This window comes from Clytia hemisphaerica, unplaced genomic scaffold (genome assembly GCF_902728285.1).
Source record: "Clytia hemisphaerica strain Z4C2 unplaced genomic scaffold, Clytia hemisphaerica genome assembly, whole genome shotgun sequence".
In the NCBI taxonomy this organism is placed as follows: Eukaryota; Metazoa; Cnidaria; class Hydrozoa; order Leptothecata; family Clytiidae; genus Clytia; species Clytia hemisphaerica.
Genome location: NW_027103962.1, coordinates 1,896,303 through 1,909,527, shown reverse-complemented (window position 1 = coordinate 1,909,527; position 13,225 = coordinate 1,896,303). Strand labels below are relative to the sequence as shown.

The 13,225-nt window shown below is 34.9% G+C and overlaps 1 protein-coding gene across 2 annotated transcripts; it reads right to left on the bottom strand.

The window, feature by feature from the left end:
• Window positions 1-8,833: 8,833 nt before the first annotated feature.
• On the bottom strand, window positions 8,834-12,033 carry LOC136810263 (small ribosomal subunit protein eS24-like). Of its 2 annotated transcripts, none has more exons than XM_067066836.1 (4): window positions 11,957-12,033; window positions 11,492-11,767; window positions 9,660-9,764; window positions 8,834-8,977 (listed from the first exon to the last, which is right to left on the bottom strand). In XM_067066836.1, the coding sequence occupies exons 1-4, from the start codon at window positions 11,957-11,959 to the stop codon at window positions 8,975-8,977; spliced, it is 387 nt and encodes a 128-aa protein (XP_066922937.1). In that variant the 5' UTR covers window positions 11,960-12,033; the 3' UTR covers window positions 8,834-8,974. The 2 variants fall into 2 exon arrangements, with proteins under 2 accessions (XP_066922937.1, XP_066922936.1); XM_067066835.1 differs by having other exon boundaries at window positions 8,834-8,930.
• Between the last annotated feature and the right edge of the window lie 1,192 nt (window positions 12,034-13,225).

Here is a 13,225-nt window from a genome sequence, read left to right as displayed (position 1 = left end):
AAAAACTGCAAATATCCCTTGGTTTTGCTGTTGATTTCACGAGCAGATGACGAATTTGAAGAAGGGGAAGAATATAGGTACTTGAAGAGGAAGATTAAATAGACTTTAGCCGAAACGCTTTCGACATCATCATTGATGATGAAGCTGAAGTTAAAGACTGATAATTTTACATCTTGTGACGTATTCATGACAATTTTGACAAGTAAAAAGAACTTTTAACGGCTAAATATATAAAAGCTAAATTCTATGACTTTCTTTAATTCGCCAAAATTAGTTCTCTCAAAATAACTTATTTTGGTCATTCGCCAAAATAAGTTCTCGTCAAAATTAAAAAATTCCTCGTTCGCCAAAATTAGTTCTTGCCAAAATTTTAAAAAAAATTCGAATCGACCGTTCGCCAAAATCAGTTCTCGCCAAAATAAGTTCCCTTAGGGTATTTTTTCATCATTTTTAGCTTTTTAAAAAGTTTACACTATTTTTGACTGGCAACTTATAATGTTAAAACATATAACGATAAGACGTATAATGCTAGAACGTAATAACGTAATACTGATGAAACGTATAATGTGAAATAACGAGCTCATATAATGGTAGAATGACCTCAAATAACTAAAAAATGACCTCAAATGGTAAAACAACCACATTGTAATTTTGTCAACTAAGGCAGTAAGGCAGTAAAATTTTCTTTGCAAGTAGTTATTTATTTTCTGATGTCCAATATAGACTAACTAATATCCCTTAAAATCCAACTAGAGTCACATACAGGTAGCCTTTTTACGTATTTTTTTGGGGGACCCAAAAGAACATGAGACCCACTTAAGGCATGAGGATTATGACCCACTGAAAAATGTCTGGTTTTTACCCCCGCTGACAACTGAAACTTTTTAGCAAAAACAACAGTTAGCCTTCCTATATTAGCAGCCAACCACATGAATCCTTAGCAAGATGTTTTAGTTTCCAATCACCTCTGATCACCTGACGATTGGAATTTGATTAATTGAATGCAATCGAGATGGTATAGCTCAGTTGGTTAGGCGCTTGCCTTACAATAGAAAGGGTGAATTATGGTACAGGTTTGAGCCATTGGCTGCTACCAAAATCTTGTCATCGTTCTTGGAGGAGGATGGTGAATGAGAAAGTATCGCGTCTCAACATCATCTCGTCTAGCGTAATTTAGCCATGTAGATGTAGGACGGGCATTCAAAAATCAGAGGTAGCCATTTCTGAATCCAGGCCCACATCAGTGTTTTCGCTGCCTTAGTAGCTACACTCTAGGGGCCGTCCACATAGTACGTACGCACTAAAATGTCAAAAATCGGATACCCCCCTTCTACGCAAGCGTACACGAATGGCTATACCCCCTGGTAAGTACGTACTTTTCATCCACACCCCCCTCGGTTGAAGAAAATTTCAAATTCAAATCGTTTGGTTCGGACCTTTATTTTCATACATGAAACTCTATGTTTATCAAGAGACCTTTTCTTTTCCTTGATGCGTATAATATATGTCGTGGTATAGTGGTAGTCGACCTTGGCTTCTGTGCAGGCGGCCAGGGTTCGATTCCCACTCACGGCAGTTCACTTGGCAAGTGAATGTTCCTTCGCCCGGGTCAACCCATGCCATGTGAGGGGAATTGGGTAGTCAGTTCAAGGTGCTGACGGGACGCTCATTAGTAAGCGTCTATAGTTGCGAGAATAGGTCTCTAAAGCCTCCTGCAACACAACCAAATAGAAATATAAGAAGCGTAAAAATTTCTCTGCGTACGTACATTTTGCTTTGACCCCTCCCCTCCCCTTCGTACGCAAGCATACGCTTTTGAGAAAACTCTCCCTCCCCCCTTTAGTGCGTACGTACTATGTGGACGGCCCCCTACCCTAGCCTGGGTAAAATTAATAAATAATAAAAAATAATCCAGCGCAATCGATTACGGTATAATAAATATTAAAATAAGATTATAACCAGGGGAAGTCAATTGAACTTCTTTGATTGCCGAATTAATCGAAGTCGATCGAAATTAATCGAATGAATGGAATTCGATTTGGAATTTGATTTGTCGAATTGATCGAACATCAATTGAATTTACATTTTTTTCGATTGGCATTCGATTGTGTTTCAATTACTTCAATTACACTTGAAGGTGTACAGTCAGGAACAGTCGCCTTATTAGGAGACGCCTCCTGATTAGGAGACTTCTCCTGATTAGGAGACATGTAGGTCGCTTACTTGGGGTCGCTTGATTAGGAGACCCGTCTCCTAATTAGGAGACATAAAACTTTAATCTCAATTTTAAGGGCTTTAGGCTTTTCCGCGCATTTTGAAACTAGTTTTAATGGAAAGAGCAGCCTCGAATTGGTAAAGTTTTAAAAAAATTATCAAAATTTCTCGGTGCAATCAATCACAATCCTAATATAAAGGAAGCCCCTCTTGATTTTTTTCATGTCCGCCATTTTTCTTTTTGAGACGCTTTTGTTCAGAAGACAGATTCTTACTTCTGATTGGTTCTTATGGATTATTAGAATTGTGATTGATTCCACCGGTGGATTTTTCTGAAAATCACAGTATGGAATCAATTTTTTGTGCTCTTTCCATTGGGAGCAATCAAATCATGCGCAGTTTGCTCGTTCACGAGATAATTACACCTGTCTCCTGATTAGGAGACGTGAACCTCCTGATTAGGAGACGTCTCCTAATAAGGCGACTGTTCCTGACTGGTGTATCCTTATCGGAAAGCCCGAAAATCATGAGGTAAACAACAAACACTATCCAAAAATTCAAAAGCGTACGTACATGCGAAGGGGGAGGGGGGGGGGGGGGGGGGGTAATGCCAAAGCGTACAAGAGCGTACAAGGTGGGAGGGCGTGGTCAATTTTCACCGACTTTGAGCGTACGTACCTTTTGAATGGTCTCATCCCAGGATATTTTGAAAAAATATATAATAAATTCCAGGAGATTCAAGGAGTTTCCAGGCCAGGAGAAAAAGTTAATGCTAGGATATTCCAGGAGTTCACCATGGAAGTTATCGAAGCTGTGATCACTATCATCAAAATTCAAATGAAACCATAAACCATAGCATAGTCACATTTAAGTTTCCTTATCTTATGTATTACAATTATCTATCATACTAGCTCTAAACTTACTCTCATCATTCATCGCTTTGCACTGTATGGCCTGTCCAGCGTTTGCCTACAGCAAAAACAAAAAACGTGAGCGCGATATCTAGGATGCGCATGCGCAAGCAAAGGTTCCCGGGAAATTATTTGCAGAAATTCATATGATTCAAACTTCAAACTTTGAAAATTAGAAAAACACAAAAGTCCAATCCCGAAATCCGTATTTTTATTTTTTGTGTGTGGTATCGGTTTTATATTTGGCCGCAACGGCACTCTCATTTTGTATGTCAAATTTTGTTTCTTGTCTTTGAAACTGAATACTAAATACTGTAATTTAGTCAGAAGTTCATTTCAGCAATGATTTCAATTCTTTTACTGGAGTCTTTACTGTAAAGAAGTTTGCTCAAGTTTTCAAATGTACATTTGATATTTTTGTAATCAAACTGTAATTAATCTTTGTCTGTTATTATATTAATAACTAGCTTTATTGTTTATAGAGCTTCTTGAGCTTTATAGACCATCATATGGTCGTAACTTGAGAAAGTCCTTCTTAACTTGGTAAAACAAGATACCGGCAAAGTACAAAAAAGTTGAATGTACACAAAGTTGAATCCAAAAGTGGTTGAATGTGTTGAATGTCAATCAATGTTTTTTTTTTTGGTCAAAATAGATTTACCTCACTTAAAGTGTTTTCACTTTTTGTTCAGTGTGGTAAATCTATTTTAAAAACCTGAAAAAAGTTTGTTTACATTCGTTTAACTTTGCATGCGCACGTTCAACTTTTTCATGTAGTTGTGATAGCCTAAATAACTTACGCTCCACGGGTTTGGTGAAATAGCTCCAATTCTAGCTTTCCAAGTTAAGGCATTTAACGGTGGTTAGACTAGGCACACAGACAGTCATACAGGAACACCATAAAGTGAGAGTATATATAGCTAAAAACTCAAAAAGTCTAGTTTCCTGAAGGCCCGTCTCTTCATTGTCTGCGCTGCAATCATATCTTAATGGCTTCAATCCTTTCAGCTTGGAGAAAAGATTGCATCATAAAAAAGTACTATGCACTTTAAAAAAAATTAGGCACATTTCAACTTTTCGACTGTACGTCTGAATGGACCACAATGACATTCCTTTATTTTTCTTTTGACTGCAATCACAGTGTATGCAAGTGGAGCCCAGGCCTTAACTAGGATTGGTCTATTTCAGATGGCGCAGAACTTTTTGATAAATTTCATCATCTTATCATCTTACTATTGTTTATTAGGAAAAGTAACAAAGAGAATTATTGAAATATATAGCAGCCAATGAAAAATAAACAAGCTATTTCTGATTGGTTACCTTGTTGATTTATTCACCGCTATATATTTTGCCTACAATCTAAGATGTCTGCAGCATTATCCGAAAAGGTCTATTTAGTGAATGATCATGACATATATTGTTGTAAGGAAAAACAAACAAACAAGGAGATGTGAAGGTCAATGACACCATGATTTTCGTATTATGTTTTTGAGAAGCTTTTCCAGCTTTTCCTTGAATTTTATTAAATTGTCAAGCTGCATGAATTCTTCAAGTATTTTGTTAATGGGATATGATTTTTTTTCGACCAATCAATAAATAATTTAATCAATCAATTATTCCTGATTATTTTTTATGCTTTAATTTTTAAAGCATTAAAAGCTTTTTAAATGCATGATATGACCTTTCTGTGGGAGCATTTAGTGAGAGCTATGACTAGTTTATGATAAACTATTAAGTCAAGATGATAGGAATAGAATTCCAAGATTTTTTGCAGTTTCTCATCTTTAGAATTTTCGGTTTTATCAATGCTGATTCTAGGGCCATAAAATAATACTGCTTGACCTTTAAGATGCTACAGTATATGGCCCCCAAAACGGAGACGGCCCCCAAAACGGAGGTTTTCATTAAAATGCAGATTCTGACTTGTAGATTTATCAGAATTATTGTTTATTTTGTTTATTTTGAAAGAATGATGGTTATACTTAAAAATAAGCATGTTTTTGCTGGTTTGAGACGGATTCAAAATAACATATTTGCGTCTAAAGAAAATATTTTAACACCAAAATTGGATAAAAATTGCATATAACTCACTCTAGCTCCTTGGATATTGAAAATAAGTTATGAAAACGGGGTATAGGAAACTTTCTACACCTAATGCCGTTCAGAAAATGCAAATACATCTGTTACTTTAGAGGCTGGGTAAAAGATATAGCATCTTGAAGGTCAACCAGTATTTTGGAGCCCTAGAATCAGCATTGACAAAACCGAAAATTCTAAATATGAGAAAAAGCAAAAAATCTTGGAATTCTATTCCTATCACCTTGAGTTACTAATTTATAACAAAAAATTAACATTATATATAAAAATTTTTGCTGAATCAGCAAAAACCATGCAGGCATGTTCCGTTCAATCAATTTTTGACGAAATTTCTGGTCAAAAAATTGAATTTCGATGGTAATTTTCAATTTTCAATTTTCGAGTTAAAAAATTGAAAATTGAATTTTGATTGAAAGTTTAAATTTTATTTTTATTTCTGCCAGAAATGAACTGAAATTTCCAGTATTATCTTTGATTTTCTAATATAAACTTTTTGTATTGAGAATTGAAAATAATATTTTCAAATACTGAAATTTTGTCGTGAAGAATTGAATTTGACAAAACCAAACCAATTTGTAAAAAAAACGTTTCGGATAAAAAATTGAAAGTTGAAAATGATTTACAACCAGTTACAAAGAAGACGAAGGAAACAATAGTTTTATTCAGTCGCTTCTTTGTTAGTCTAATTTATCTCTACCTCGAGGAGTTAGGTCATTTGAAACTTTCTGATTACGCAGTACGTCAAAGGTCCCTTAGTTGACAGGTAGTTGTGCCACTGAGGTTGCAGAAATTTCATTCCTAACACAGTCCTGTGTATCCTAAAGACTTAATCAAGCATTTTCTTAATAATTACAAGTTTTTTTATAAGAACCAGTAAGTATACTTTGGCTCAGGCCGGGATGTTCTTAATTTTTTGAATTTTTCAGGCTTAAATGGTTTTTTACTTGAGAACTTAAAATAGATTTGAAATCAGTACTTTTTTAGAAATCTGAGGCTCAGATTGTTCTTAATTTGTTCTTAGGTTTTGGCCTAAATTTCAGCCTCGCGTTTTTGTAAAATTGTTCTTATAAAAAAGGGCGTTGCTCAATAAAAAAAGCACACTGCAGGACTATGTTTGCAGACAAAGACCAAAGAGTATCAGAAGAGAATATATTACGTAAAGGAAATTTTTCCACGTGAATTTTATGTCATAGTGTATTTACCCAGAGGGAAATTAAACTGCCAAAGACCTGGGAACTAGACAGCAAGAAATAATAAAACATTCTACATTTTTGTTCTTTTTTGGTACCGATGAAACACTACTTGTTTTGAGAATCTGTTTTCATGGAAAAGCAAGCGTGATGAAAAATTGGTTTTGTTTTGTCAATTCAATTTTTCACGACACATTTTCAGTATTTGAAAATATTATTTTCAATTTTCGATGCAAGAAGTTTATATTAGAAAATCAAAGATGATATTGGAAATTTCAGTTCATTTCTGGTAATAAACAAAACAAAAATTGAAATTTGCAATCAGAATTCAATTTTCAATTTTTTAACTCGAAAATTGAAATTTGAATATTGCCATCGAAATTCAATTTTTTGACCAAAAATGTCGTCAAAAATTGAATGAACGAAACATGCACACACGAAAAACGGCAAATTCTGTCATTTTTTTTGCAAAATATAGGAGAAAAATATCTTTAAAGCTTAATATTTTCAGTTTCAGTTAAGCTTTTTTTCTAAAATTTTCACAGCTTATTCCATACATGAATGGAACTATTTTCAAAAGAGATTTGTTTTCAAAAACTTGATTAAGACGTTGTTAAATCAAAATTGTCATTTTGAAAATTTCTAAATTTTCAGTTTGGACTTTGCAATATTGAAAATCTTGAAATATTTCATAAAAATCATAAATTTTACATCCATCGGGTCGTAAATTTAAGGGAAAACACAAATATGTTCATAGTTTTTCCCCCTTTTACCACCGGGCTTAATAATTGATTTTAAGCTACACCTCCGTTTTGGGGGCCCCAAACCTGCATTTTGACAACCAGGGTATACTGTAAAAATTTTATCAAATAAATTTATGCCCAAAACCCTCTAAATCATATTTCAAAACTATGGTCAAAATTTTGTATTCATATCTTAAAGATATCTCGAGAAATCGCTACAACTTCAAACCTCCGTTTTGGGGGCCATTAGAAAAAAGCTACCTATCTTTAAGCGATTGAAAAATATGGTTGAAATTGAAAATTTTGAAAAAGAACTTCCAGGAAATAAAGTAGAGATGTTAAAGGTTTTCATGCAGCAAAAATTTTTGTAAAATCTCTTTTCCTCTAGATTTGAGAGAAGTTTCAAATTTTATCGCCGTTTTGGGGGCCACATACTGTACCATTTCGGGGAAAAATAGATCTTGTAATTCGACGTTTAAAGCACCAATTTCGGTTAATAAAGGCGTAAAAAGTTTGGATTTGAATTTTGATTGGGGGGGGGGGAAATAGAGTAAAAGCTTTGGTCGGGGATAAAAAAAAATCGGTTAAAAGTCTTGGTCGGGTGATAAAATGTCGGGGAAAAATTTCGTCACCCCTCAAAATTTTCGTCACTTTCCTCCGACATGTTTTTCCCCGATAAGGTATATCTTTTACCCATCCTCTATATCACCATGAAGGTAATAAAGATATAGATGGAGAAAAAACGTCTCGGTAATGATCTAAATGGTCGGTGAAATCGTTTATAAATCTATTGAAAGCGGCTTTTCTTTGATGTATCATCATTGGAAGCAAAAAACATCAATTTATAACTTAAAATAACAGAATAACAGAAAGAAACTGTTTGGTTGATTTTGAAAAACTTAATTTTGCCGAAAATCCTTGTTAAAATGCGATTCGAAATAGTTTCAACTGATGTAAGATCAAAAGAGTATATTAATTTCATAGGGACACATTTTTGGGCTGGCATTTTGTTAACATTGAGAGTTGCATCACATTATCATTGAAAGTTTCTTATCTTAAAATCTTCACCTCACGTCTAAGTGGGCAGCGGTTTTCATACTCTGACAAAATGATCGATACAAGGTTCCTAATCGTAACACGTATTTAATTATTTTTTAAATCTATCGATGGCTTTATGGGCAGCTTCCCCTAGAAGTTTGGAGTATTGTGCTTATTAGGGCTTATTATGTGAAGTTTTTTTCAATTTTTCATGACAAGGCTATTATTATATTTCAATATACTTGTTAAAAATGTAATGTATTTTCATTCATCTTAAATATTCCCACGAGTATACCCAAAATTTTGGCGAGGATTTATTTTGGGGAATTTGGCCAAAATTCGCCAAATTTAAAATCCCCGCCAAAATTTATCCACTTAACGTATTACTTTGAGAAAGACTTTAGTAAGTAGAATTAAGGTGTTGGCTCACACATTTTGTGTGAGCTAACTATTGCAAATTAGGCTACGATAGCCAAATCGTCGGCCAAATAAGCCAGGACAAACAAGAATATTCGTTCTCATTTGATGACTGAAGTTAGGTATAAGAATTTTTGAAAGCCTTGTAAATACGAAACCTCGACTCATGATTTTATATCTGAACTTCACTAATCAAATGAAAATTTTGTAGTAATGAGAAACATTTTGAAGTATTCGTGATATGTATTTCCCACCAAGATATAACAGGCCTTTGATCTTCTGACTCTTCACATGGAAAAATGCACCATTCAGGATATTTACTGAAAGGGAAATATAAGAGTATTGATTTATACCAACAGGATATTTACTGAAAGGGAAATATAGTGGGGGCGTACGGGACTTCGTAATACCGATACACGTTTTTTTTTTTTTAAGAAACACACTTTTAAGAAACATGAGGCTCAGAATGCCTAAAAACTAAGAAACATCTAAGAAACATGCTGAGGCTGAGAATGAGAAAATAAGATTTTTTAACTCGTTTTTTTAAGAACCTTCCAACCCAGCCTTCTACGAGGCTGATTATGTTAAAAAGTTTAGAAACATGTAAGAAACATTTAAGGCTCAAAAGGCCGATTTCTTAAGAAACATCGAGGCTGCGTGGTGAAACTAGTTTCTTAAAAAAAAAAAAACGTGTATACCGATCACTTTTTCTCTTAATTACCGATATACCGATAATTTTTTCGTTCAAATACCGATACCGATCAATTTTTCCCCATTTTTTAGGTACTCGTCCCCGGGACTTAGGCAAAAATGGGTGCTTAGTATGTGTGGACGATAAAGGTTGGGTTTTTCATCATCCAAAATTCTCTATAACAATTACCAAACTGTAGCGTGTTGGGTAGGATAAGCCTACAAGGGGGCACCTTAAGCCAAAATTCTACTTTTGCTTACCAGCATGTCTCAAATGATACATAGTCAAATGAATTCACTATAATTAGTTGATAGTTGGTAGATGGTTTTATACACAAATAAATAAATTAAAACCATACCTTCTTGGTAATGGCTGCTTTTGCGGTTCCTCTGACTTTCTTGGCTCTGTTCTTTCTTTCTTTGCGTTGTTTTCGTGCAGGTTTTTCAACTTTAATGAGACCAAGCTAAGAGAAAACAATAAAAATTACAATTACTCTGAGTTGATCAAATCCGATTTCACAGAAATTCATGCAATGTACCCTTAAACAAATATTCCCAGGTGTCTAGTAGAGAGGGCTTGAAAAAAATAGGGACATGGAAATTGTTTCTATGAAGAAGCCCAAAAAATGAAGGGGACACCAGGCTATTTAGGAAAAAATACTCTTCTTTGAAAATATTTTCAAAAATTCATACGTATCCTTCAATTAGTGAAAAAAATTATCCTTAGCCCTGCTTCAAAATTTGAAAATGAACGGACCCAATAATTAGAAAGTACTGACTGAGTGTATAGATTTGACAAGAACTTTCTAAAAACAAAGTAATAGTCTTTGTGGGACTTTTTCCCAAATCAGTCCCTTTATCAAATTATTTTTTATTTTTTTCTTTGAGGTTTCTTTCAGTAATTTTTTGAAAAACTTGCACAAAATGTAATCTTTGTGTAAATTAATAAGCTTGTAGTTAGAATCCCTGACTAATATAACAATTGTGCTCTTTCTAACTGCTGTTAACACTGTTATAAAACCTCTCTTGACAAGTAGATTCCACTTATACCAGCTTAAACCAGGCGTAGTTAATCGATATAATCGATAATCTTGAATAATCGATAAATAATCGATGGATTAGATATCGATTAACCGATAGAATCGTTAGGTAATCGATACTAAAGATTTTTTCAAAGCTCGATTATTTATCGATCAATTTTGTCATTGATTGTTTACCGATTATAGATCGATTATACTTCGATTAAATTAAGTATTGATTAAAAATCGATCGGCTATTGATCACAGCTGTCGATCACGATCGATATAATCGATAACGATACATGAGCGAAGATAAGTAAATAATTTATAAGTAATCGATAACGATACATGAGCGAAGATAAGTAAATAATTGATAAGTAATCAATGCACGAACGATAAGTAAACGTTGATTGTTAACAATCAATACATGATTGATAAGTAATCGATAGGTTGTATGTAGTCGATATGTGATCGATAAGTAATCGATAGCTTGGAAATAATCGATTGCTGATCGATACTCAAGATTTTTTGAAGGTCTGATTACCTATCGATTCTATCGGTTAATCGATATCTAATCCATCGATTACTTATCGATAATTTATCGATTACTCAAGATTATCGATTATATCGATTAACTACGCCTGGCTTAAACATAATTTTTTCCAGTGCAAAAATCGCCATGGAAAAACTTTTAAAAAACAAATGCCATGCATTTTTGATATCCAACAATCTGACATTTTGCATTGAATTGGTGATGCTGATGATTGTTTGACAAACTCCGTTCAAATAAAAAAGTCCCATAACTTTGCTCGCTTGTGACAGGTATTAACTGTCTTGGATTATCCATGGTATATGATCATTATATTATCATTTTAATCATTAAATAATCTTAACACATACAAAGATCTTTCCATTATCATCAAGCACAAGTGAACCAAGATACATTTACCAAAATAAATTTTGTTGTCAACCCAAGCAATGCCGCCATGATAAAAATTCAATTGTGCTATCCACATTGATTATACTGAGTAAACAATTCATCCCTTTTAAACCATACATATCCAATATCATCATGTGGCCGACACCAATTCAATGCAAAAATTACAATGTCAGGATTCTATAATGGCAATGGCAATCTTGATAACAAGGTGCATTGTAGGACATCCACTTACTCTTTGTTTTCTGTATTTGGGTTCAAACTTTTTCAAGTAATCTAGTGTATCATAAACCAAAGCAAATCCAGTGGTTTTGCCACCTCCGAAAAGGGTCTTGAATCCAAAACAAACAATGCAATCAGCAGTAGATTTGTACATGCGAGCTAACTTTTCTCGAATGTCAGCTTTGGAAACTGTGGCTTTTCCTGGATGCAAGACATCAACGATCATCTGACGCCTTTGCAAAAGGCGGTTTGTCATGAACTTGCGCGTACGGATGGTAGCTGTGTCGGCCTGAAAAACAAAATAAGACGATTTTAATCACTGAAATGGTATTAATCATCAAATGAAGGGTAAGACATCTAATTTCAAATATACAGAAATGATAGTTGCAAGAAGGATGAGCGTCAGGATGATAGATTCCTTGGATATAGTTCGATGGAAAAGTAGCGAAGTTATCAAGAATTTCAAATGTTCACCCACCATCTTGGCTAGTTCGTCGAAAGGAAACAATTTGCCGGCTCCGTAAATTTTGTAAACAAAACTAGGTTTCAAAGTATGGAAGTTAGTTTGTATTAGGATAAAAGAAAACAAAGTAGATTCCTTGTACCGCCCATACGCCCCAACGTGAGAATCTAAAATCCTAACCCCCGCCCGACCGCCATATCATCGAGTCTTGAATATGCCCCCGGGTGGGGGGGGGGAGGTACTTAGGTATCTGTAGGGTACTGATAGGCGAGGGTAGATACCACCTCTTATCTTTGAGTCCACCGTCGTGTAAGAGGTCAATTTTTCAGATAAATTTATCAAGCTTCGTGCGTCTTCTCAATGATTCACACACGACTGTAAAACACAAATCACCATCGTAGTATATCACCGGCACCGTAAGAGTACAAAAGCTCGAATATAAATATTGACAATATTTTCTCTGGTGAAAACTTGGCCTCGTGTACCCAGAGTAACCGTAGTGTCAGTGTTTTCCCGTAGAGAGTAAGTTGTTGTGACCCGCCGGTTTTCCAATGAAGTAATTGGTATTTATGTTTACATTTTTCTGGCGCTGCTACCCAGAGAAAGCTTGAGAAATAAATGAAAAACTGATAATTTATAATGAACAAAACATTCGAAGGTTGGCGGTTCTGCGGGAGTGACTCTTGAGTGTTTTCAAGTTTTTAAGAGCTGTGCGATGCGCAGCGCGAAACAGCCCACACAAACTTCTCTGCTGAGAGTATCATCAGAGGTCAAGTTTTCAAGGAGAGCATCTGGAACATATTTATTCTAGCTGTATGTATATCAAAGATTTTAACTACCCAAAGCACCGAAAGTGCTAGAAACAGTTTGGCGTGATCGATCTGCGATGTGTACTTCCAACCTCGTCCCCGTCTATCCCAGGCTTTATTTACGTTACTGATTGACGCCAGAGAATACCCTGGTGTTGGCTGATGCGAGTTCCCCCTCTCAGAGAGGGGGAACTTTTCAAAACAATACGTCATAAAATATTCTGACGTTACAAAGTTACACTGCAATGCAACAACTTCAAAAAAGAAGAACGAATGAAATCTGACGTTTTGTTTTTGAATTACGTAATCTTTCGCGTTCGAAAACCAGCCAATGCCAGGGTATTATCTAGCGCTATCAGTAAGAATCAAAAAGCTGATAATACGCAGGGATCGAGGTTGGATGTACTTCTTACTTTTCGACGCCCCCCAAACTGTTTCTAGCACTTTCGGTGCTTTAAATGGTTAAAATCTTTGA